Below are 26,259 nucleotides of genomic sequence, written 5' to 3'. Positions count from 1 at the left end.
CCAAACCACCCTAGTTACATGCTCTGCCGAGAGCCCATCTGTGCTGCTTTGTGCAGTCATGAGCATGTCTGAGGTGCTGTTTGAAGCAGTGAGCCAAGTTTGAGGAGCTAAAGAGGGAGGTGCTTTTCAGCTCTGGTGAAGGCTTCTAATATGTTTTTGGGGTTCAGGCACCCTTCACCGCATGCTGAGAGCTTAGGCTGTAGAGCCCCCATCAGCACCTCCTCCCTCCTCCCCACCCTGTCCCCCATGCAGTGATCCTTTCGAACCACCAGACACGGGACAGTCCTGGTCTTGTCAGAGCAGAGCCACACCTGAGCTATGGCTGCTGAGGAAGCCTCTGATGGAGCTGTATTCAGCTTGCGGGACGTTCTGGAACCGCTTCACTAGACCTCTTTGCAGGGCCAAAATCTCAGGCAGGAACTTTACCAGCCTCAGCTCTGCTTCCTGGAGAAGGGAAGACCACCCGGTAACAATTTTTATTTACCTAAAAAATGTTATTGGGGATACAGACTTTGAGACTGGCTGGGAGACTTGTATTTGTAGCTTTATCTGGTCAGTGTCATTTCCTGTGATACAGCATGGAGCTTGAAAATGGGAAAAGGGCCCTCCCGTTCTTCCCACAAGTCTATGGACAGTGCAGTGTGTCAGAAATGGAGGACGGAGAAGAGGGAGCCCAGGCTCTATGGAGCTGACGCATCAGCGGCGTCCACCAAAGGCTGATGAAGGAAATCTGTCCCTTGGGCCCATGGTACGGAGAGAAGCTGCTGAAAGCAGAGACCAGAGCTTCGGCAGCGAGGGCTGGCCTTATTCCTGGGTGTCCTTCCGCAGACCTAGGGTCTAAGCATCTTCGATGGAGCGAAACTGCATCTCAGAGAGAGACCCCAGCATTGATAGGAAGTCCTTCCTGTCATTGTGAACTAATACTCCTCAACTGACCAACAGAAGTTTCTAAATCATCTTCATCCTTGCGAGACAGCAAATACTAGTCCATGGAGAGAAATGATTAGACAGTCTATTGTAAAAAACGAAACTGCAAATGGATGAAAGTTAGAAAAGTACATTTCTAATTCCAGCAAATGCGACCAGTACACTTGACTGCTCCCCAGTACCCCACCACCGCCAGCGCACACCCACTCACTCCCATCTTCCATCTACACCTTGATGCCTGGGCGCAGGGAGGAGTTTTGTTTGATCTGCCCATGCTCCGGCACTGCGGACAGAGAGGAACCCAGCGGCTGGGAAAGAACTGAATCCTTTTCTGACTGGCTGAGTGATGAGGGGAGGTCCTCTCCTGGCCTCCAGCTTCCCCACAGGTCACTGCTAATCCCAGCCTGGGTGTGTATTTCATCTGTGACTTGATGCTTCTGGCAATCGTATGGTTTGGTATGTATGAAAATCTCTAGCCCTGAGTCTTCTACATTCTATTCAAAATCAAATAATTGAAATAGTCTGTGAAGATGTTCTGTCTTTAGGAATGATTATACTACGTAAAAGCCCAGGGCCTTCAGGTCTCCTGGGGAATTCTGCACCGAAAAAGGGAAGGAGCCACAGTGAGCCAGACGTACCTTCTGCAGGAAATGCCAGAGGATGGGCACTCTTTCTTTGCCATTTTTCTGTTCCACAACGTGCTGCAGGTACTCAACTGTAATTCTTTTTCTGCAGCTCCAAATCTTAGAGCAATGGACCACACTTTTCTGGGGCAGGTGGGGCAGGAAGGTCACTGGGTCACCATAGATTATTTTGGCCACAGGGTTAGAGCTGATACGCTTATCTTGGCTGATGAGAATATTCATGGTGGGAAGGGTTTTATCTAGATGCTGGATGGAGAAAATGAAACAGAATTCTGGAAGTCAGGTATTGCTACAAACAGATTGGAACACCCAGTAACTCCACCGGTGGGTGTCTGCATATTAGGGCATTTATCCCCTGCTCTGAGCATGTAATCAGGTATTCCCTTTGATCTTCTAATTTCAGTGTTCTTTGTTTATAGATGTATGTCTCCCCAAACAGAATGAGATTCCGAAATCGATATTACTCTTAGTAACATTCTGGCTGCTAGACGAATAATTAATCTATGATTGTCAGTTCATTTTTAGTGGGTATATATGGGATAGTTTATTTCTCTGCCTTGTACATTACATTCTGCATGGAGAGAAAAGTACTGCCTGCGCTTGCTGGATTCCCAGGAATTCCTCGGACTGACTTCATGACCAGCTGCAGGAGGGAAGAGCACTTGGGGACAGGAGGAGGATGGAGTGACTTGAGGTGGGGAGCATCAGAATCTGGGGCTCAGCCAAAGGTTCTTGCTGGCATCGCTATGAGGGGCAACAGGCAACTATGAGGGGCAACAGGCAAGGAGCATTCAGCAGACGCCGGGACCCTTCCTTTCTGGTCAGAGGAGCAACACAGCTATCCCCACCTACTGCTTACCTCCAGTTCAGGAGAAATCACAGCTGCGATTTCCTTTTCCCAGTTGTTCCTCATTTCTTTGGTTGACAATCTTGTGTCAAAATTTAAAAACCCTACAAAAAAACTCCAAATGTGTAGGTTACCCAAGGCACAAAGAACACAGCAGTCTGCGTATAATAAACACTAAATAAGTGTTTAATAGAAATAACACTCATTTTGAGGTAATAGATTTCTAAATTAAGTATTTTGAAATAGTTCCTGCTGTTACCATCAACTTAATGACCTTTTGAAGATAACGTCAATCTCTAAAAATTCCTCTACCCTACATAATTGTAATCTTAGAACCATTTTGAAAAAAATTACTGCAAGAACAGAACTTAAGCTCCAAAACCCAGGGCATGGTAACAGTGGCCGGGCTACCTCCAGCCATCTCAGCTACTGCCACCCAAGCCCTGAGGCAGACCACACAGATGCGGAGTGCTGCGGGAACCCTCCGCCTGCTTCCAGGATTCTGTCATTTCATCGGTGTGACTGTGGGTGCGCTCACCTCGCTGAAATCCCACCAGAGTAAGAGGCTTAAAATAAAATCAGATTGTTCAAAATGGAAAATAAATAGGAAGGCCAGTTTCGGGCAAAGAAGTAGCTGAGGTGGGAGCAGATTTTCTTGTCATGGGGCAGTACTTCTTGTTGCTATTATTGTTGTTATTTTAAATTAATATTGTCCTCACAGTGGTAATTGTGATTTCTGCAGATTAGCAAAAGAAAATCACTTTTAATTCCACCACTCACAGATAACCATTTTACTAAGTTGTCTTACAGACCTTCTCTTTATGAATTTAAATTTTTAAAATAGAAAATTAGCTCGGTGAATACAATATTTTATGGCTTTCTTTTTTTTACATAACTGTGGACATATAAACATTTAATCAGCACACAACTGTGGTGGTGACCGATCCTTTGACACACATGCTCTGTGTGGACAACACGTGCTCCCAGCGTGGCAGGGGAATGGCCTACGGGGCTGACTTCAGCACTGAAGACTCCCCATATATGCACACTGAACACTTGTGTGCAGACGCTCCCGAATACTGCAGGTCCTAGCCAGGCAGGGGTGAATGGAGAGAACAGAGCAGCTCCTTCAAGCCTCTGGGCAAGCAAAGTGCTTCCGTTTTTCAGCTCCAGGCATCGCCTTCCCTAGACACGATTTTCTCTGTGTGTTCTCTCATTGTCTCCAGCAACAGCACAGACAGAGCTCAGACTGGCTGCGTGTGGGGTGGCCCGCAAGAGAGCAAGCCTGCTTCTGCTGTCGTTGTGCTGTGTGATCCCCGCCCAGCCCCTGCCCCTGCCCCTTTCCTCACTGTTGCCAGAGAGCTGGTGCTGCTCTTGGAGAAGCCTGCGCAAGATGAGGTGGACCACACTGATGGTCTCGTCGGCGCTGTGTCCCAGCATCTTGGTCAACAGCTCCAGGTCCTTCAGGATGTGCTGCTGCAGAAAGCCTTTGGGATCCCTCACTGGAGGCTTAATGATGTTTATCAGAGCCTGTGGGGGCAGCGGAACAGAGCATTTAGCGGGATCTGGTTTGGAGAGAAGATGGTGAGCCTGTAGAGGCCATGGGGAGTGGAGCACCAGCATAGAGGCGGAAGGCGGTTTCTAAGATGAAAACTGCGGAGTGATCCACGCGTGATTCAGACAGGTGAAAGGAAGGCTAGCAAGCGGAGCAGCCGCTGGCTTTTCTGTTACTACAGTGAGATAAAGAACCCTCAGACTGTACTGTTGGCCATCTTGGTTATGCAGTGTGTTCTTTCTTCCCTAGAGCTACAATGAAGACACAGGGAAAATAATGAAGAAGTCACAGCCTCTCTACTCCCAGGTGTGGACCGAAGACACACAGGGTTAATTTGACATGGATTTTATAGAATCTGGGGCGTGGTTCCCCCATATACCGTCATGTGCCACAGGGGAAACATGGAGATGTGTAACCTGGATATTTGTAGACTAATGAGCTTCAAAATGCATAGACGGCAGCTAGGACTTGAGACAAAAGGACTTCCCGGGAAGCAGCGAAAGCAGGTTCTTCCTAGAGTAACTCAGTACATCATTTGGCAGCACGGGGTTATACCTGGGAACTCTGGGAAGCTCCCAGAAGCAGAGCCAAGTGAGTGAGTAGCCGGATAAGGATGAAGACCACTGGGGGCAGCCCTCGGTCACACGTCACCACGTCTCTCTGCTGCGGGTCGCCTAGCACATGGCCGGTCTGTGTTCTGTCTGTGCTGTTGCTGGAAAGAATGAGAGAACACAGGGTAGAGGCTGAGGCTGGCCACTTCGGCACGCTGCACATTCTCAGCACTCAGAGTGAGGCTCACAGCTGAGAAGAGAGTTATGTCAGAAGTACTTGCTGTTCCATTAAGCCTGGACCATGTTCCTAAGAATCTCTCTCACGACAGACTCGCCTGTCCGGCGGACCAGACCCCACCACGTTCTCAGCGCCAAGTGGCTGCGCTTGTGTGGTATTGATGCTGATCCCCGGGCAGGGTGTTAGGATGCAGGCCTGGACCCGTCTTTTCCACTGAAGTCTTTGTCGGGAGAGGAGTGGTTGCGCTAAGAACAGCTAGAGCGGGAGGACAGTCGGCATCCTATGGGTGTCCATATTGTTCTCATTTCCCCAAAGGAAAAACTAGGATCCAAAGTCCAGCAGACAGGAGATGCAGTGTGACAGATACTTTCAGTGGCAAAACTATTAGAAGTTGGAGGACACTGTGATAGTTTCTGAAGCTGTGACTGCAGGGAACAGTCAGAATGTGAAGCCTCCATTCAGGTCCCGCTCACTCTCTGAAAGGAGCGGTTAGAACCACACTCATCCCAGCATGGGGTTGTGGGATCGGGTTTGTGTCTGGATTCTGAAGTCTGCTATTTCATGAGACTATGTCTCTTTCATTTTTCTCAAAAAGTAAAAAATGGAGAAAGCTAAGATTGCTGGCAAGTGAGACGGCATTTGCTGAGATAGACGGATGCCCAGGTTTTGGTCCTGCAGACATAGATGTCCCCGTGAATTAGATCATCTGTTTATGTCATGCATATTTCTACAGAGGCTGCACCCAAGGCCCAAAAGGAAGGCATCTGTATTCACATTAACAGGTATGAATGTGTAGCCTGGTTTGCATTTCAGGGCCCAGGGAGCCAACACCAGATCAGAGGCCTCCCTGCTGTGTGACTGCTGGGACTTTGGCATTGCTCTTCAGTATGACACAGGTCCACGTGTACTGGAGTAATTAGTACTATCTTGAGTATCACTTTATCAACTGGAATAAAAACAGCCCAACGCCCCAAGGTTTGAGTACTTAGGAAATACAATCCTGACCCACATACCTGACCAGGTTAAAGCCGTCCTGAGGTCTGTGATTAATGCCTCCAATTGGCGCATGGCAGTCAATGCAGGTGCTCTGTTCCATCGGCCTGCCACACTGCGGTGAAGACAGAGGGCACTCGGAACCACTTCTGGAGCAGTGCCATTTTATGCACAAACGCCATCATGCAAATGAACACCTCCTTATCACTGGCGAACGTGAGCACCCTTGGATTGTCTGTTCCAGTGTGTGCTTGTTTCGGGTGGGTGGAGAGCCCATGGGGACGGGGTAGGTACTCACTAATGTTGCACATGGGCAAATTGGAACTGTTTTTTTTTTTTTAAATAAGTGGGACAATTTAAGCTTTATTCCCAGAGTGACAAATACATAAAATTCAACCTTCCTTTCTCATATTCAGCACTTTTTCTATTCCTCCATCTATCACACTAGCCTATAGCACTTCATGATCTAATACCAAGAATACTAGAATAGCTTCCAAACTAACTTCCTTATATCCATTTGGACTTTTTCATATATTTATTTTTATGAGACGGAGCCTCGCTCTGTCCTCCAGGCTGGAGTGCAGTGGCACCATCACGGCTCACTACAGCCTTGACCTCCTCAGGCTCAAGCAATCCTCCTACCTTAGCCTCCCAACTAGCCGGGACCACATGCATGCATGCATGCACCACCATGCCCTGCTGATGCTTTGTGTTTTTTGTAGAGACAGGGTTTCAATGTGTTGCCCAGGCCGGTCTCAAACTCCTGGGCTCTAGCAATCCACCTGCCTCAGCCTCCTGAAGTGCTGAGATTACAGGCGTGACCTACCACACCTGGCTTGGACTTTTTTATTTAAAAAAGTCCAATCATATAATCTACTTCCAAAGGCTCATTTTTCAAAATCAGATATTGTGCTCCTGTATACTGAGAGTCACAGCTGATAACACACCAAACCAGTCACAGAATTTCAGAGCTGGGATCATTCTTGGATAGAATCTATTTCAGTCCCATTTCCTGGACAAGGAAGTGATTGAAGCTCAAAAAAGTGTATGTATCATTTTTTCTCCCTCTGTGTCTCTTATATATGCTATTAAATGACATGTATCAGGCTGGGCACAGTGGCTCATAATCCCAACACTTTGGGGGGCCGAGACAGGAGGATCGCTTGAGCCCAGGAGTTCAATGTTTATTGTGAGCAATGATCATGTCACTGCACTCCCGGCTGGGCAAGAGAGCCAGACGCTGTCTCAACCAACTAACCAAACACCACCAATAACTACCACGCATCAGCTCAACCCACCAGCCTCTTGCTCTGCAAGGACAGATACCGTGTATGGAGGGCTCTGGGCTAGATGCTTGGGAATCCAGAGAGGAAGCATCAACAGTTCTTCCCCATGGCGCACAGTCTACACGTGGCTTTTTCCTTTGGCATCTGGACCACACCTCTGAGGGCTAATAATGCAGCCTGTGGTCCAGGCAACACCTTGCCATTCTATCAAGAAAAGGCTCACTGACCCCATGCTGCAGCGGCTAGAACGAATGGCTAGCAGCAGTTCCCAACCAGTAGCAATTTTCTTTGCCAGGGGACCTTTGTCAGTATCCGGTTTTAGTTGTCGCACTGGGAGGACGGGGGTGCTCCTGGCATCCAGGGACTCAAGGTCAGGCATACTGCCAGACAGCCTGCAGTGCACAGGACAGCCCGCACCACAGAGCCATGTCCACAGTGCTGAGGCTGAGAAGCCCAGGGCTAGAAACCCTTAGCGCCATTGATGTTGCCCTGCTCAGAACATCCTGGGCAGTCCTCGGTGAGCCTGTGCTCTCCTGGAAGGCCGAGAGCCTCACTCTCCTCACCCATGATCCCCTTCCTCCAACCCAGGAGTGCACGCCACCCCTCAAACCCTATCTAAAATACCAAGACTCACCTCTCCCACGGAGCAAGGATGGCCGTTGGGACAAGCTGTGAAGAGAACAGGACACACATTGGCTGATGATGTTTCACTGAATGACCCACATTGAAAAGGGAAAGCTAACTCTACTCTCTGGCCCTGACCAAAATATGAGAATGAGTGTCCAGAGCACCCCATACTAATTTGTTAAGTTATATGACACCTGCCTGAAGCTTAATAAATGTATGTTGTCAGTGAAAAATGTCTGAGTCTAATTTTATGAAGTAAAAAGCAATTAGAATATAGGCCACACCAGCGGTACTTTTGGAGGCGAGGTGGACAGGATTCTAGACCTTTCTATTCTCTTTTTTTTTGTCATGAGCATATTTTATAACAACTTTAAAAACTAGTTTTCAAATATTTACCCAGGCAACAGCAAAATTTACATGTCATGGGTTATATGAGTCAGTCTCCCAGTTCTATATTTCATATATTTCAGAAGAGCTATCTTTGTGTCAAAAACTTTGTTTTGTGATGGGCCTTTGAATGTGTCTCTGATGTGGTTCCCAGTCCTCCCTACTCCCAAAATGGCCTATTCCAGAAAACAGAAGTGCATCACAGAGCGCCTTTTGCACACAACAAAGAAATGAAATGGTTTGGATCATCTAGCCGGCAGAGTGCCAGCTCCTTCAAGCCATTCATCTTCTGCAGATGCCACGGGTAGAATGCAGGTGGTTTTGAACCCTGAGTCACAAACCACATGGACCCCAAGTCGAACCCAATGCTTCAAAGCATCTGGACACCCTTTGAAGCTGAGAGGAGTGTGGGGTCATCCAGACCCCAACACTTACTGTACCAGTGGACTCCCTCCAGACCCTTCCACCTCCGAGCTTGAGCCAGCAAGTCTTCAGGCATGGTTGGAAGAAAAGCATGCTGAAAAACAAGAAAACAGAGAGAGCTCTAGACAAGTGAGCTTGTCGCCTGGGTGCTGCTGCTCAGCAGGAGGCCTAGAGGAAGAAAGGGAACTCTGCTTTCCTTCTACTGGACTTCTGAAGCGATCTGTGAAGAAAACAGAACAGCTCCCTGTGAAATCACAACAGGCAAGGCAAGCCTGTCACTGTCCTGTGTGCTCAAGAATCAAGTGACACAAAGGCAGAGAACTGAGGAGATAAAGATGCTCAAGGGTTCCCACGGCTGCAGCTCGGTGTCTACAGTGACAAGCTCTGGGGGCTGTTCCGGTGAAGGCTGATGGAATTGAGGCCTACTCTTACCGCCATGTTGGCTGGGGAGAAGGCCAGATTCTTTAGGGGTTCCAAGACTTTATTCTGTCCACACAGAAGGATGGCTGCAGCATGAATGGCCATTTCTGTCACTGTTCCCTGAAGGTGGTTGTCACTGGGGCCCGCCCTCAACAACGGCAGAGAATTGTCCACGAGCGATGTTGCAAAATGGCTGATCTCAGGAGGTGAAAGGATCTTGCATTCGCCAATGAATTTGCTCACAGCTTCACATTGCTGACAGGAGAAAAAACTTAACATTAAGATGTATCAAAGAATATTGTGTGAACTGCTCTTGGGCATACACTGACACCAAATATACATCAAGTATCGAGGTAAATATGGAGAAATCACCACCATTTGAGGGGGGAATTTTTCAGAGAAGAGAATTGTGCATATACAAACACAGCATCCACATATGTAAGCATTAATTTTGATATTCTATTTTGTTTTACATTATCTGTTGTTCTTGGCTTTAGTTTTCATTATAATTCTACAAGCTTTGGGTTAAACAGAAAATAGTTCCTCCACATAACGAGGTTGAAAGCCTCTATCCTAGATTAAAAAAAAATTATGGCATGATTTGTGTTGATAAGTTTCATTCTATTGAATAAAGTCCCTCCAAATACTGAGACTTTGAACACAGCCCTGCAGGCGGTTACTCACCTCTGGCGTGGGGTGGAGGCTTGCCTTGTGGGATCTATACAAAATAGCCACCTCTCTGAACAGTGTTAACAGGAAGTAGGCTGACTGCTGGCTTTGGGGGGTCTTGCAGGCCTGCAAAATCAAGGGTATCAAGTGAGAATTTAAAAGCTCAACAGATTTTTTTTTTTTTTGAGATGGAGTCTTGCTCTGTCGCCCAGGCTGGAGTGTAGCGGCACGATCTCAGCTCACTGCAACCTCTGCCTCTCGGGTTCAAGCGATTCTCCTAACTCAGTCTCCCGAGTAGCTGGGATTACAGGCGCACACCACCATGCCCAGCGAATTTTTTTTTCTTTTCTTTTAGTAGAGATGGGGTTTCACCATGTTTGCCAGGCCGGTCTCAAACTCCTGACCTTGTGATCTGCCCACTTGGCTTCCCAAAGTGATGGGATTATAGGATTGAGACCCGCTCCCCACCCCAGCCCACCAGATCTACCTAAGGGCCAGAGGCCCGCGAAGGTTGCATGTGAAAAGAAAAGTGTCTCAGCCCTCAACCCACTCCTCGGGGAAGGCGCCTTTTCAACCCACCCACCAGGGAAGGAGCCTGTTCAACCCACCCCTTGGGGAAGGAGCCTTTTCCAGGCCTGGACACCTGGGGTCATGCCCCACATGGGCCATCTTTTGGCGAGCAACTTTTGGGCTACAAAGTTCCTGAAATACTCTCAGATTAAACTCAATGCATATTTAGCAGCCAGCTTAATGACAGAAGCAACGGAATCACCATCTGTTCTTCTGACTCCTTCACTGGTCTTAGAAACTTCTCCTGAGCAGAAAGAGGATTTTCTATTTCCTCTTTTCCTGGCACAGGGACTCAAAAAGGAAGCAAGACCAGACCAATTTAAAGGTTAGATTCTAAAAACATCTTTATATTTTTTAACGTCCCACGCTACACCAACATATGTATTTTTATTAAACACACAAGCATATCTGAACTATGAATACATATAGATACGAATTTGCTATTAATAGTTGTGTCAGCATCTTTGTTTTCCAGCAGGGTCTCAAAGGAAGTAATGGACATAAATCAAAAGACGCTGCTGATGGCCTTGACAGATCAGCAAGACACAGCAAATTGTCAGCTCAGCTGCCGTAGCTGTCCTGTTCCAGCCACGGGTTCACGCACACCGGCCAGGCGCACCCTGGAGGCCGTGGGCACGTGACTTCCAATACAGTGTCACACGATGGGCCGCGTCAGTGGTCCACCACCCTGCATCATTTGACATAAACCAGGGAACACGCAGGCCCCAAGGGATGCCACCTGGTATCAGAGAGAAGCCAGGGGCCCACCCTACCTTCAGAGCAGTCTCAATGCCCAGCGGCTTACACTCGAGGACAGCTTTGGCCACAGCATCACGGAGAGCCTTGTATTCATTGCCGTACACCAGGTACCTATCCATCTGGCCTGGGTGGTCCTTCTGCAGCCCCAGGAATACAGGGGTTAGTTGGGGGTGAACGATGGGAGGAATGTTTTGCAAAGAACTGTATTAATGGGTGCAGGAACCTGGTGATCGATCATTCGAGGTTTAAAGGCAGCCGAGCTGGGATTCCCCAACCTGGCCTGAGGCAGGACAGTCTGGTGCCGTGTTCGCAGGGAGCTTCCTCTGCAGTAGAGGAGGAGGTGCGAGTGCAGGGAATGCCTGCCGATGGCAATGCTACCTGGGGAGGTGCTTGCTTCTTCCATTCATGGCGTTGCAGCACACACCTGAGGCCGGGTGGCTCAAGTCGTGTCATCTCTAAACCCCAGGTGGTCAAACAGTGCCGGGGTTCTTAGTACCATTTTTGTATCCCCAGGACGATAAAAATTTGTCAATTTCTGGGCATCTGGAAAGGACCACTGAGAGGCTTTGAAGCCGTTTTTGTTTGTTTGTTTGGGACAGAGTCTCGCTCTGTCACCCAGGCTGGAGTGCAGTGGCGCAGTCTCAGCTCACTGCAACCTCTGCCTCCCAGATTCAAGCAATTCTCCTGCCTCGGCCTCCAAAGTAGCTGGGATTACAAGCACCCACCACCACATCCAGCTAATTTTTTTTTTTTTTCAAGTAGAGACGAAGTTTCACCATGTTGGCCAGGCTGGTCTTGACGAACTCCTGACCTCAAGTGATCTGCCCACCTCGGCCTTCCAAAGTGCTGGAATTTCAGGTGTGAGCCACTGCGCCCAGCCTAGCCTTGAAGCCTCTCATGCAATTATATTCCTCGTTCTTGCTCTTGCCTGTCTCTTGCCTGCCAGAGGTAAAAAGGTCGCACCTTGCAAGCTGAACTACATTTAATTTGCTGAAAGCAAAGGCCACAAAAATGTTCAACTTTCCTTGAGTGAAATTCAATGAGAAGTGATGCCTAATTAAAGAAGCTCTGAGGTGAGTGCCCTTACCTTGGCCCTACAGCAGGTGGTGTAACATGGTCATAAGCTGGGGCGAATCAGCTGAAGCACAGACACAAAGGACCAGACAGGCAAGCGCAGGTTTCCTTCACTGGCTCTGGGGATGCTGAGGGCAGGCAGAACGCAGAAGCAGTGGCACCATCCCTGGGTGTGAGGGTGGGGTGTGGGGGTGTGTTGGTGGGTGGTGTGAGGGTGGGGTGGTGTGTGGGATTTGGGGTGTATGAGGCTGTGGGGGTGCATGTTTGTGGGCTGCCGGGCCCCACTTCTCACCTGCTGCTCAATGACTTCCTTGGGGAACACCCACTGGCACGGATGGCCGGGCTTGGAGAGGCCCTGAACGAACTCCATCCCCCGCTGGCTGCTGAGCTTCCGCACCAGGTACACCCGGTGCCAGTCGTTCTCCACCCGGGTGCAGAAGTGCTTGACTTGCCACAGGTAGCACTGCTTCTCCTCGGCCATCTCTGAGAGGCCAGCGAGAAAGTGGGTGAGCAGCTGGTGACTTAGGGCATTTATTGTAGGACACAAGGCCAACCAGAGGGCACAGGACCTACCCACAGGCATTCACAGAAACATGTCCAGAGGAGAGGGGACGTGGAAAAGCCCAGTCATAGCCTATTCGAAGAACTAGTTTCCCATACTTCCTGAATTTCTAAATGACAGAGTCTTTAAACCCAAAGTAAAGCAAGGCAGAGAAGACTTGCCTGGGCCTCCCTCAGGCTCCGAGAGGAAATCTGAAGCTCTGTCCAGGCAGAGGCGGATCCGGGCCACCTCTTGCAGGTATTCAACTGAGGCCTCGTTGGCCGGCTCTCGGCCACGTCTTACTGGAGAATACGTGTTAAGGAAACGACCTTCCTCTCTTAGGTGGTTCAGTTCATCATTTCTGGAGCAAGCACTGGTCTTCTCATGTATTGAATCCTGAGGAACAAGGAACAAGAAAGAAAAGGATATTATTCTTTTCAACATGGACGCCCAAGCTTCTACAGTTGCCAGTGTGACTGTGGAAAATGAAGCAAAGAAGGATAAAGAATGTTGTTGTAGGTTTCAGTGTAAACTTCTTGACTCATGGAAACCTAATATCCCTTTTTATTTATGTTTATTTTTATTTTATCTTCATATAAAAATATGAAGATAATAAAAATCCATAATGTCCCCACTCAGTGATAACCACTGTTAACTTTGGTGGTATATTCTCCTAGACTTCTATTTTGTATGTATATGCACGTAAATGCCAATATATACATTGCTGAAGGCAGAAGCAGTGTCTTGGAAACCTTCTTTTCTGCAAGGAACAGAGCATTTGTTAATTATACTGACTAAAATTATATTCTGTAAATTTTAAACCATGTGGTTCAGTTTCCAAAAGAAATTCAGGGAAGGAGAGTTCGCTTACCTCCAGGCAGTTGATGAAGAGCATGTACAGTTCAGTTTTATCTTCAATTATGAATGCTTTCTTTTTTAACAGGGTCAAGTAGTCCTGAATATAATCTTTTACATCATCGAAGCTGCAGAAAGAGAAATATTATTCCTGGCTTTCTCAGATCTGGAGACACACCTTACTAAAAAAGCATCTCTCTATCGGTCATCTGTCCCTCTGTGTGTGTGTATAAACATACGTACATACATATATGTAGTTTCTAAGATTTTATGGAAAACCTTTTAGCATAATACTGGAGGAGTATAAAACTCACATTTTAGACCAGCTGTCCTCAAACTTTGGTTTCAGGACCCTTTTATAGTCTTAAAAATTGAGAACCTCAAAGAGCTTTTATGTGGGTTATATTATCAATATTTATGATAGGAATTATGAGACATTAAAAACAGGTTTCAAAAATATACATTCATTTAAAATAACAATAAAGCTGTTACATGTTAAGTAACATTTAAAATATTTTCCAAAACATGAATCAGTGAGAAGAGTGGCTTGGTCTTCCATTCCTGCACTGGCCCTGAGGCCTGGCTCCTGGAAGTCAGCGGCCTGCCTGCCCTGCTTCTGCTACCCCTCGCTGCGCCGTATCGGAGAATATGAGGAAAATCTGTCCTCATACACTCGGAATAGTGAGGAACATTTTAATAGTTTTTGCAGATCATTGTGGATATTATTCCGTAATGCTGTGCCAACAGTGATAAATGGTCATGTCTAAAGGTTAATTGCAATGTGGAGCCTAAAACTGTATCAATGCATTTTTCAGTCAATTATGTTAAAAGGTCTGCTCATACTTTAAACAGAATTTTTTCTTTTTTGACCCACAGATTTCGTGACATCAAGCATTGGTCATTTGGAAATGCTGGGCTGTGCAAGTCTTGTAAAGGTTGACACATTTTTATTCTGCATTTTAAAAAAAAATCCATATTCATTAATATCACCACAAATTGCCCCAAAATGTCTTTAAGTATTCGAAAGCTCACAGGCTCATAGTGAAGAATATAAGCTTTTCAGAATTTTAATTTCAGCTTAAAAGCTTGAATGTTATCATCACCAACCAACATTGTCAGTTGTTTGGCTGAGGCCGGCTCGCTTTGCTTATTTCCAGGAGAGGCCTGCCCAGCCCTAGACACCTATATCGTGTGCATCCTTCCTCCCGGCAGGAGTGGCGGTCCATGAACACAGCAGCCGGCTGATAACTCAGGGCTTGTCATGAGTGATTTTCTGCGAGGCATCTGTCTACTCCAGCGTGTAGTGGGAGTGTTTTGTGTGTGCTTCCCATTTCCACAAAACATTAAGAAATCAAATCCTCAAGAGTCAAGATTTAGTAAAACTAATGAAACTGGCATGAAGAAAACCACGTGTGCATGGCGGTGAAGAAAACAATGTCTACAGCTACTGCGTCTTCACGTGAGGGGCCAGCAGTTTCACTCATCACCGCTTTTGTAACATCGTAAGTACCAACATGTTTTTTAAAAAGGGCAAATTTATCTTAGTAATCTAATTTTTAAAACAGTTTTAACCTCAGAGACCCACCTCACACCCAAGGGTCCATACCAACACTTTGAGAACTACAATATTAGATCAATACAAGTACCACAGGTGATACTATTCTTGGATGTCAACATCCTTTCACAAGGAAATAGAGCCCATGGTCAGGGGAATAGAAACTTAGAAGACATCTAGGACATTCAGGGTGAGCAGGATTCTAAGCTACCATCTGAAAAATCAGAAAGCTGGACCACTGTGGAACCAGGCTCAGCCCACAGATTCCACCCTCTTGAGTTCTGTGTCCTTCACACCACCGTGTCCCTTCACAGCACTGTTGGCTTCTTGCTAGATGTGTGCTTGTGGGAATACTAAACTCATGTGCCTACATGTGACAATGTCAGAATACACAGCCAGTATAAGTAACCAGGTCGTGTCTCACCGAAAAAGCTCCCCAAGATCATGTACTACCTACTAGTCACGACAAGGAGACTTGGTAACAAAGAGAACGCCGCAATGAAGAGAAAAAGCCAGGGCTTTCTAGAAGCAAGTCTCCACGTTGTTCTTACCTGTACTTCAAAAGCAGTTTCAGTATCACTGAGCGGATGACAGGAGTCTTATCCACAACATCATTGAACGGAGAGAGAGATTTTGTGTGTTCACGGCGCCCTTAAACCAGAAAGAGAAAGGCAGCTCACTGCATGAGACGTACAGAAGTGAGATGAAGAAATGAGCTGCTAGGTTTACAGGAAGAAAGCAACCTACTCTGGGGAGCGTCTCTTAAGAGCTCCTTTTGGACGAAGAGGAGAGAGAGCAGGCTCTCAATCACTTCCTTCTCAGGCGGAGCGTTGTCCTTGAAGCACATGGTGGACACCAGGTCTACGAAGAAGCTGTTGCACATCTGCCGGAAGTGGGCATGCTTTTCAATGACTTCCCTTAGAACACGAGAAAGAGAAGACAGGTGGATGGTGTTTCCCAAATGCCTCCTTACAGAAGGACTTGACATTTCACAGCATTTCACTTTCTTTTTTTTTTTGAGATGGAGTTTCACTCGTTGCCCAGGCTGGAGTGCAGTGGCGTGATCTCGGCTCCCTGCAACCTCCACCTCCCAGGTTCAAGTGATTCTCCTGCCTTAGCCTCCCAAGTAGCTGGGATCACAGGCATGCACCACCACACCTGATTAATTTTGTATTTTTAATAGAGATGGGTTTCACCATGTTGGTCAGGCTGGTTTTGAACTCCTGACCTCAGGTGATCCACACGCCTCAGCCTCCCAGAGTGTTGAGATTACAGGCGTGAGCCACCATGCCTGGCCAGCATGTCACTTCTATTTTATTTATTTATTTTTTGAGACGGAGTCTTGCTCTGTCGCCCGAACTGGAGTGCAGTGGCCGGATCTCAGCTCGCTGCAAGCTCCGCCTCCCGGGTTCACGCCATTCTTCTGCCTCAGCCTCCCGAGTAGCTGGGACTACAGGCGCCCGCCACCTCGCCCGGCTAGTTTTTTGTATTTTTTTAGTAGAGATGGGGTTTCACCGTGTTAGCCAGGATGGTCTCGATCTCCTGACCTCGTGATCTGCCCGTCTCGGCCTCCCAAAGTGCTGGGATTACAGGCTTGAGCCACCGTGCCCGGCCTGCATTTCACTTTTAAATTGAAAGATTCAAGTCATTCCTCTCACCCATTAGAGCTAGTCTTCAACATTTCAACAGATGACATTTAGATGCATCCCTTTCTAGAAACACTTTGATCATTTGGACCAGCCAACAAGTACCCTTCAATATCGCAAAGTATGTCAACCCATCCACTGGGCTTGCCTGGTGCTCCACTTTTAGGAGGGAGGCCTGAGAAGGGAGGGAAGGGGAAGGAAAGAAAACCAACCACTCACAGAGCAGGGCTGAGGCCTGCTGAGTCCAGAGACCTAGAGCTGCTTTTAACCACCTCCAAAAAGCTAGACAAGGAGTGGGCTGGTTCTCAGGTCAGTAACTGTGAATGATACTGATGCATTAAGACCAGTGGTGTTGGCCAGGTGTGGTGGCTCACGCCTGTAATCCCAGCACTTTGGGAGGCCAAGGCGGGTGGATCACCTGAGGTCAGGAGTTCGAGACCAGCCTGGCCAACATGGTGAAACCCCGTCTTTACTAAAAATACAAAAATCAGCTGGGCATGGTGGTGCATGCCTGTAATCCCAGCTACTTGGGAGGCTGAGGCAGGAGAATTGCCTGAACCCAGGAGGTAAAGGTAGCAGTGAGCCCAGATCATGCCACTGCACTCCAGCCTGGGCAAGAGAGTGAGACTCTTTATCTCCAAAAAAAAAAAAAAAAAAAAAAGTGGCATCTGAATTCCTTGGGCCTCTAGTGGGGACCTTTGTTATGACTTTCTGGCTTAGTTCCTCTGTATTTGCTCTCTCTCAAATCTGTATGTATCTGTCTTGGGGAAGAATAATCTTGAGATACTAGGTATTTATGAAAGTACATACAGTGGCATCTCTTTTGATAGTTCTCTGAGGTCAGGTTTTCTACCAAATGAAGGTTAATAGAGTTTATATTTCTGAATATTGTGTTTGCCAAAAAAGGAAAATAAAAAAACAAAGGATGCTTTCTTGAGAGAAGGGGTGTTTTACCTGTACCCTTGGGAAACAGTTGGAGAGAATTTGTCTGGCAAGTCGGTTAAACAGTAGGGGCACATCATCTGCCCTGGGGCAAACCAGGCCCTGAGGCAGCGCAGGCAGTACACGTGGTCACAGGGCAGACAGACGGGGTCCTGTGCGTCTCCCAGGCAGATGGGGCACGGCTGGACCCCAAACCTAGAATCCAAGAAGGGCAGTCAGTTCTGAAGCAGAGAAACTGGCCAGAAGAAGTGAAAACCACGAAAGGTTCAGAATTCTCGCCTTCACGGATCCAAACCTAAGGTCTCACCTGCTGAGGGTCTTGCTGGCTCTCTCCTTGCATTCACAGAGGGCGCTCATCACGGCCTCAAAAGGCCTGTGCGTCTTGACGTCTGAGTTCTCTCGAAGACACTGAAGAAAGGCGGTGACAGGAGTCATTAGCAGTGGGGAGGGCTGAGGGCAGCCAGGGGCCAGGTCAGGCCCCAGAGGGAACACCACATTCAGAGTCAGGGCTGCGACGCATGCGTGGGAGGTGCGAGGCTTTGTGATTCTGTGTTTAGCACTTGAACTCTGAATGCCCTTTTTGTGATGCTGCTGCTTGTCAGGGGACTACATTCTCAAGTTACGGTTTTCCCTCTTCTTTTTCTGTTAAGGTCTCCTCCCCTCCCACTACTAAGAGATTTCATACTCTAAGTAATAATAATGACCATCTGTATACCTCCCCCCTCCACCAAGCTTTAAGAAATCTCAGCATTTTTGGAATATTTGCTTTAGATCATTTTGTAAACATTTTTAATTTTTTAAAATTTTCTTTCAGCTTCCCAAGCTGCTGGGATAATTGTTTTTTTAGAGAAACAAAACATTATGCATAGTTACAATTTCACATCCCTCCCTCCCTCTCCAGAGGTAACTACATTTCTAGATTTCTACTGTTAGGATAACTAAGCATGTCTCTACATGGGGTTGAATGTTATTTTGAATGTTTTAAACTTGACATCAATGATATCACACTGTATTGAGGCTTCCGAAACTCATTCTCTTCATGATACCTTAGGTCCAGATCACTCCTGTACCCACGGATGAAGATACCAGTTACCCGTCTGCTGGTTAATGGGCATTTAGATTTTTTCCAATTCCTGAGAGTCCTGTATTCAACATTCTTGCATATGTCTGAGAGCAAGTGAGAAGTTTCTCTAGGATATAGTTGGAAGTCGAAACACTGTTTTTTAGGCAATATACATCTTCAAAGGCAATACACATCATCACTGTACAAGACAGTTTAATGGCTGTGCTTATGGAATTTGATGGGCAGGCATGATGTTGGTATAGACATCTTAATATTATGTCTACCTTGGGCATTGTGAGCTCAAGGAGAGTACCTTTCTGTTCCAAGTTTGACAAGGGTATTTCTTTCTAAATAATTTTATCAAATGCTTTCTCTCTACATTTTGAAATGATCATTTAGAGTTTATCTTTTAATTTATACAACTGATAACATTTACAGATTTTTTTCTTTATTTTGAGCCATCCTTGAATTCCTGGGATTAATCTTACTTGGAAGTGATGTGTGTATTTTCAGTATCCTAATAACTTTGTCAGTCAACAACCCAATTCAAAAATGGGCAAAGGACTTGAAGGGACATTTCTCTAGAGAAGACAGCAAATGCCCAACAAGCATATGAAAGAGGCTCACCATAACTAGTCATCAGGGAAATGCAAATAAAAACCACAATGAGTTATCACTGTGGCCATTATGAAAAAATCAGATAGTAACAGGTGTTGGCCATGATGTGGAGAAATTCAGACCCTGGTGCATGGCTGGTGGGGATGTAAGATGCTGCAGTCACTGTGGAAAATAATACAGTGCTTCTTCATAAGGTTAAACAGAGTTATCAAATGATCCAGGAATTCCTCTTCAAGGTATATGTCCCAAAGAACTAAAAGCCAGGCATGCCTGCAGTCCCACCCATGCCATCCTGCAGCAGTTCCATCAACAACTTCCTGCCCGGCTGAGGGAGCCAGCCTCAGGGTGAAGGGCAGGGCTTTCCCCCAAGCCTCTTGTTTCAAATGGTCCCAAGGGGCTGCCCTTCAGCTGGGGCTGGGGAGGGATACAAGTCAGGCTTCCAGCATGAAAACTAACAAGGGTAAGGTCTTTGGCTGTGGTTACTTGCACAGAGATCTGACTGGAAGGAAATAAACCAGAAACCCAGTAAGTTTCTGAGGCCATTTTATCACCAAAAAAACCTCCCCTTGGTTCTAACCTCCTAAATCCTGTAAGCATGTGAGCAGGCAGGGGTCAGCTCCTTTACCTTCAGGTTTATGGGCACCTGGCCCTTAGGACCCACGCTGGACCTGGCTGAAAGCCCTGTGCATCTCCCAGAGGTCTGGGACGTGATGAGGAGACTTGGAGAGCCTGCATGCTGTGTGGGTGTGGGGAAAGGGCGGCAGGGTCTCCCAGAGGTCTGGGGCGTGATGAGGAGACTTGCAAAGGCTGCATGCTGTGTGGGTGTGGGGAAAGGGCGGCAGGGGGGCACCAGTTATGTCCTATGACCCTCTCTCCAGCTTTTCCTTTGTCAAAGGAACTCCAAGTTCCACCTGGCACATGACCACGCCACGAAAAACTCCTCAGCTTCTTGCAGCTCGGTAAGGCTGAGTGCCCAAGTTGAGGACCATGAGACATGAGCTGGCGTGGTGTGTGCATGTCCGGGGTTGGGCTCTTAAGGAAAACGGCCTGTCCTCCACCTCCCCTGCTTTTTGTCCCACAGGCTGTGACGCCAGGCCACAGGGTGGAAGCTGAACATTAGGGACACCAAAGGGACAAGACAGAAGGAGCTTGGGCACCTGACTCTGTGCCAGCCTCCGGGAGCTGGTACCTTAGCCTTGGGCTGCTTTGGGCTGCTCACACCCGTCCTGGGTGGGAAATCAGCTGATACTGTTTCAGTCGCTGATGTTCTGATAGGTCAGAGTCAACACATCCAGCATCTGTGCTGGCCTCCTTTTAGTAAACCTTCCTGTGCTCCAAACGTCAGACAGCCAGCGCTGCCTCGTCCAGACCCCTTGGCAGTGAGGGCTCTGGATGCGCTCACGTGAAGGTCACGGGTGCGGGTGAGGCAGAGGCCGTGTTTGGCTGAGTGGCTGTTGGTGCTGGACACCACTGCATGGCCACAAAGGTGCATCACTGTAGGGTCACAGGCTTTTTTCTGCAGGAGACCACCCCACATTAGCAGCAGCTTTATGAAGGGCATGGTGGTTTCCCATTCCTTGGTTCTGTTGACAGCACTGTTTTGAAGACCCCAACCCCAGTGGCATTCTCTGACATCCTTGTCTCCATGACTGTGACAATGGTAACAGCTCCCACAGGCGGCCGGGTAGTGGTCTGTTCTGGGATCACTCCGAAGGCCAGGTTATCCCTCCCAAAGGTTTCACAAGCATGTTCCTTGTGTCAGCCCCTTTCTGCACACAGTTCCTGGAATCGCTTCTAAATGACACATTCTGACTTAGCAATCAGCAGAGGGTAAATAATTAAACAAATAAACATGGAGAATATAATGGCCTAGGGATGAAATCACCTTCCTTTGCACATCTAGACAAAACGGTCAGAGCCAAAAGAGCATCTCCCGGCTGTGGGTCAGTGTCAGCGCTGTTCTTCCTTCTGGAAAAGGGTGGATCCGTGCGTGTGCTGAGGCCAGCCTGGGTACTCACCTTGTCTAGTAAGAAGACGTGCTCGGTCACCAGCCCGCATAACTCGGGGACCCGGCTCTCGGTTCCTAGGAGCACATGCTCCACAAAGAGTGCGGTAGAGAAAATCCGACTCCACTGGGCTCTGTCAAAAGAGGGCGTCACTCACTCAGCTCCCACCAAGGAACCCAAAGGTAAAACGAGGAGTGAGACGGAAGAGATGAGGACCCGGGGTCCAGGCCGGGCAGCTAGGATTACAAGCAAGCCCTATGTGATACACTTCCTGGCCCGCCCCCAGCTCGCGCCCTCAGACGCTCAGCTGGGACTCGGTGTCCCACTCGATGCCTCTGCATGGGGTACTGCCACAACCTGCTCATGGCACGATCCTGCGCCTGCCAGGTCCCACCTCACCTTGACAGCCCCTCACAGGAACTGTCTCCTTAGGGAAGTGGACTCTGACCCCGAGGGCCTAGTCCTGCTCCGTGCGCCTCCCTGCGCTGGGTGTCCTTTCTATCACAGCATTCCTCACACGGTGTCACAATATCCCACTTGTCTTTCTACGGCCTCAGTACACAGTGAGCTCCCTGAATGCACAGCTGCCACTCGTGTCTCCAGCACCCTAATGGGATGCCTGGCACTCACTGAGGGTTTGGCAAACATGAAGTGAGTGAGGACAGAGCCCCTCCCACAGCTGGAGCACCTGCCAGTCTTCCTCACGGACGTGCCTGGCACTTGGCAGGCTCCTGGTGAGCACGTGCCAGATGAAGCAGCGGGTGAGGGCTCCTGGGTCTCACCTGACTTCCCTGATGACAGCCTGGGTCAGGCTCCCACTGCCTTCCATGTGCCCATCGGAGCAGATGAGCTCCAGTGGCATAGAAAGATTCTTCACCAACTGTAGCCACGCCTGGGGACTGGGCTTCAGGGTATCTCTCGTCAGCATCTCCGTGCAGGCCACCGCAGCAAATGCGTCCAGGGTCTGGGGAGACAGACAGCAGGGCGTGGCTGAGCGTTGCCCTTCCCACCAGCCCACCAGAGGCCCTGGCTGTTAGCTGCGTGTATACTTGTGTCCCAGGCTTGTGACCTAATCTTTCATTGTCTAGGATGTGGGAAGCGTCAGCGAGATGTGTTCTTAACATCTCTGAATTAAGCCGAGGTATGTGCCTTGTGAAGAAATCTCCCACTAGGAACACAGCCCCCAAAGCTCTCCATTCCGAGTGGAGTTGGAAGCACCCCGCGGCTTGCTCAGGGCAGGCGGAGGAGGGCCATACCATCTCACATCCAGCCAGCTCATGGTTCTGAGGGGCTTCCATCAGGCTGTGGAGAACCTGAGGGTAGATGGTCAGGATCCTGGAGAAGTTCTGCAGCCGGCTTCTGAAATGCTGGTAAGCAAGGTGCACCCACGGTAAGGAAACCTCTTCCTCAGGCGCTTCTGGTGCCGCTTTCAATTCCCTAATGCAGGACCACAGAGCCATCTGCAGAAACTGGGATTCAAAAAAGCTTTTAGAATATATTTTTAAATTACAAAAATGGTGTGTTTTCCCCGTGGAAAATCAGAACTATTGGAAAACCATACAAGAGGATATTAGAAACCATGCATGCTATTCTGTCTCATTTGCTTCTGTCCAATTTTCTATCTGCCTCTCCTCCCACGTTAAGGTCACTGTGTCTTCTGGGCTTTTGAACTTCCTCTATGACTGAGTATGCTTGTATACTTGAAAAACATGGTTTTAGGCCGGGCGCGGTGGCTCACGCCTGTAATCCCAGCACTTTGGGAGGCCGAGGCGGGCGGATCACAAGGTCAGGAGATCGAGACTACAGTGAAACCCCGTCTCTACTAAAAATACAAAAAATTAGCAGGGCACGGTGGCGGGCGCCTCTAGTCCCAGCTGCTAGGGAGGCTGAGGCAGGAGAATGGCGTGAACCCAGGAGGCGGAGCTTGCAGTGAGCCGAGATCGCGCCACTGCACTCCAGCCTGGTGGACAGAGTGAGACTTCGTCTCAAAAAAAAAAAAAAAAGAAAAACATGGTTTTAGCGGCAGCTCAATAACCCATCCTATGGCCGTACTTTAATTTGCCCATCCTGTATTTCTGGACAATTAAGTTATTTTTAGAAGCAAAGCTGAAAAGGACATCCCTGTAACCAAATATTTGTCCACGTCTCCAGGATTTTCCTCAGGACAGAGTCAGCAGTTCAGATCAGATGAGGTTCTCGACTGCTCTGCCAGGCAGCCCTGCAGGGCACCCGCTGTGCACACCACTGTCAGCCACGTGGCCTGGCCCTTTCTCTGCAGCACTGGCCAGTAGCTGTCCTTTCTTAAAAAGAGCTTTGCAAAATGAATACATAAACATGGTATCTAAAAACTGTTGTGTTGATTTGCTATTACTCGTAAGGCTAAGCAATTTTTCAAATGTTTCCTGGATGTTGATATGCTTAATGATATGATTATAAAATTGTTGTTTTATAAGGTTTACCCATTTTTTAAAACTTAGGGTATTTTCTTATTGATTCCTAAGAATATTAACCTGTAGTCATATTGGCTGTAAGGATGTTCTTCAGTTTGTCACTTTCCTTTTTTATGTACTGAAGTTTAAAATTTTTAGGTAGTCAAAAGTATTACTTTCTATTGAATTTCACTTATTCTTACCCTATAGAGTTAATTACACATTTACCTTAATTTTTTCAAGAGAAATTTAACATTTAAAAAGAAGATATGTCAGGAAAATTGGAGGTCTTCTCGTGTTTCCAGAGAGCTCTGTGTTTTAGGAGCCCCTGGGTGGTGGGCTGAGGGTGCAGTACTGAACATTGAGAGGAGACTGGACGGCCCCTTCACCCACCAGCAGCCTTCGCAGACCATGTTCAGTTCCCAGACTTCACAGCACCAGCTCCAGGCAGCTGAAGAAACGTCCTGTGTCTGCATCCAGTCCCCATCGTGCAAGCTCTACACCTGACCCTTAGCCAGTATCTAAACATCTACCTTTAACTCCTCCTCCGTTGCCACACGCATGGTCAAGAGAATGAAGTCCTTCGAGTAACACTGAAGAAGTTCCTGCTGCGGCTCTCCATGGAGCTGGGCGAGAAACCTGCCCAGGGGAGTCTGCTGAAAGATGTCCACGAACTTCTTTGGCAGTCCTGCAGAGAGGAAACGAAGGAGTGGCCTGGAGTGCGTCTAAGTCATGACACTCCCCTGCCTCCAGGGTGCTCCGGAGTGAAGGAAAATAGGGGACTTCTTGTCGAATGGGAGCTCGTAGACAAAGGGGCACCAACTGCCTGATTTTGTAGGGAACTGAAGGAACAGTCACTGTCTAGACTTTTAGGATATTTTTCTTTTTCTTTTTTTTTGGAGATGGAGTTTCACTCTGTTGCCCAGGCTGGAGTGCAGTAGGTAGCATGATCTCGGCTCACTGCAACCTCCGCCTCCCAGGTTCAAGTGATTCTTCTGCCTCAGCCTACCAAGTAGCTGGGATTACAGGCGCGCACCACCACACCCAGCTAAATTTCTGTATTTTTAGTAGAGGCGGTGTTTTCGCCATATTGGTCAGGCTGGTCTCCAACTCCTGACCTCGGGTGATCCACCAGCCTTGGCCTCCCAAAGTATTGTGAACCACTGCGACTGGCCTGGGATACTTTTCCAGTGGAATAAAATAAAAGAAGGTGGAAGCCGTGTCAAATTTAAGTCAGAAACAGCCAAAGAGAAAAACCTGAGATAAGACTGAGTTGTGTGTTGCATGGCTGTAGGTCACAGCATGTTTCAGGAACCCCCAGGTCCAAGTAAATCAGGAACGAGTGGGCTGCTCTTCAGGGGCTGCGGTCACAGACCATGCAAGCTGGAAAGATCTGGCTTCTAGTGGGCGGGCTGCGGCCCCTAATTCGCATGCTGTCATAGAAAAGCATGGTCAGTGGGGTACTGTCCTGAGAAAAGAATATGCTTATGAGGAGAGAGACTGCTTTGAGTTTGTTGAGAAAAAGTGGCAGAATGGTAACCTAGAAAAAAGGCCACCTTGAGTTTTCCAAGTGGTGGATAAGTAAACATGGAAGAGATGACTGCATGTATGAAAGACAGCTTTTGCAAAAGTATTGCGTTGTCCTTGGTTTTTCTGGACTATGGCAAACCCTCTGGCATCTGGCAGCAGAGTCCAGCACTGTGGGCTGCGACTCGGGAGACACAGCTGGGAGGTGCCTCCTGATGGGGCAGCTGGGAGTAGGGGATACTCCAGGCGCTCGTGCCTTCTGAGAACGCCTCCCCTGGGGGCATCTCCTGAGTCCAGTGCCCCAGTCTGAGAAGGCCCAGAATGGGAGTGCCCAGCTGGTAGAGGTGACAGTCCTCCTCTTGCCAGAACACACCCCATTTCACTATATACCTGGCCATCACGGCACTAAAAACCATTTCACAGGCTCCCGCTGCCATAGGACCGAAGGGTTCTGGTCCTGCTGGGGCCTCTCACTCCTTCAACAGAAACCTTGAAATGACACAGTGACATAAATTGGATGCTACTGTACAAACAAAGTGTGAAAACTAAAATCTGCAAAACTCATCTTGCGATGGTAGCCACCCACCTGCTTTTCACTGTCAGGCAATCCCTTTGTGATTGACCTGTGCTGAATCTGACCTGTCTTGAGGTAGCCTCACCTTCTGCGTCTGTGATGTACTGAGCCTGGACCCACAGCTCCTCCAGATAGTCCTTGATTCTCCAGCTGAAAGGTACGTTGTTGGAAGCGTTCTCGGAAAGGTTCATGTAGTTCTGCACCATGACGTAGGCCATCTCGCCTTTATGTCTGCAGTAAGGTGAGTGACAGCGCAAAGAGGGTTTGTGAGACGTCACTCAAAACACAAGACCCACCACTGATGCCAGCTCCTCTCAGGCCTCAAAAACAAGGGGGCCAACAGGCCAGGCCGACAGCGCTGATCTATTTCACAGTCCGGGGTTTCTGTTAAGACAGAACTAGGGAACTAGCTTATGCAATCTTTGTTTTACAGGCAAAACAAAAACAAACCAAGGCTGGCAGGGGTCAAGTGTGTTGCCCAAAATCTCCAGCAGAACCAAGTCTTCTGGTTCCTGAACCTGTCTGTCTGTGAT

General features: G+C 48.1%; 1 protein-coding gene across 1 annotated transcript in view; it reads right to left on the bottom strand.

Annotated features, from left to right (window-relative positions):
* Positions 1–26,259, bottom strand: part of RNF213 (ring finger protein 213) — a 148,406-nt gene that overhangs the window by 8,722 nt on the left and 113,425 nt on the right. Inside the window, exons 35-57 of the mRNA XM_011933207.1 lie at positions 25,812–25,957; positions 24,159–24,313; positions 22,453–22,665; positions 21,979–22,160; positions 21,209–21,329; positions 17,817–17,917; positions 17,522–17,704; positions 15,669–15,838; positions 15,473–15,572; positions 13,383–13,494; positions 12,694–12,907; positions 12,264–12,453; positions 10,911–11,043; positions 9,583–9,693; positions 8,911–9,153; positions 8,491–8,572; positions 7,676–7,710; positions 5,776–5,870; positions 4,529–4,685; positions 3,768–3,948; positions 2,431–2,522; positions 1,566–1,817; positions 312–444 (exon numbers count right to left, since the gene is read on the bottom strand). Of these exons, the coding sequence (XP_011788597.1) occupies positions 312–444; positions 1,566–1,817; positions 2,431–2,522; positions 3,768–3,948; positions 4,529–4,685; positions 5,776–5,870; positions 7,676–7,710; positions 8,491–8,572; positions 8,911–9,153; positions 9,583–9,693; positions 10,911–11,043; positions 12,264–12,453; positions 12,694–12,907; positions 13,383–13,494; positions 15,473–15,572; positions 15,669–15,838; positions 17,522–17,704; positions 17,817–17,917; positions 21,209–21,329; positions 21,979–22,160; positions 22,453–22,665; positions 24,159–24,313; positions 25,812–25,957 (3,401 nt within the window). The remainder of the gene's footprint in view (positions 1–311; positions 445–1,565; positions 1,818–2,430; positions 2,523–3,767; positions 3,949–4,528; positions 4,686–5,775; positions 5,871–7,675; positions 7,711–8,490; positions 8,573–8,910; positions 9,154–9,582; positions 9,694–10,910; positions 11,044–12,263; positions 12,454–12,693; positions 12,908–13,382; positions 13,495–15,472; positions 15,573–15,668; positions 15,839–17,521; positions 17,705–17,816; positions 17,918–21,208; positions 21,330–21,978; positions 22,161–22,452; positions 22,666–24,158; positions 24,314–25,811; positions 25,958–26,259) is intronic.

This window comes from Colobus angolensis, unplaced genomic scaffold (assembly GCF_000951035.1).
Source record: "Colobus angolensis palliatus isolate OR3802 unplaced genomic scaffold, Cang.pa_1.0 Scaffold1, whole genome shotgun sequence".
In the NCBI taxonomy this organism is placed as follows: Eukaryota; Metazoa; Chordata; class Mammalia; order Primates; family Cercopithecidae; genus Colobus; species Colobus angolensis.
This window is presented reverse-complemented; position numbering and strand designations above follow the sequence as displayed.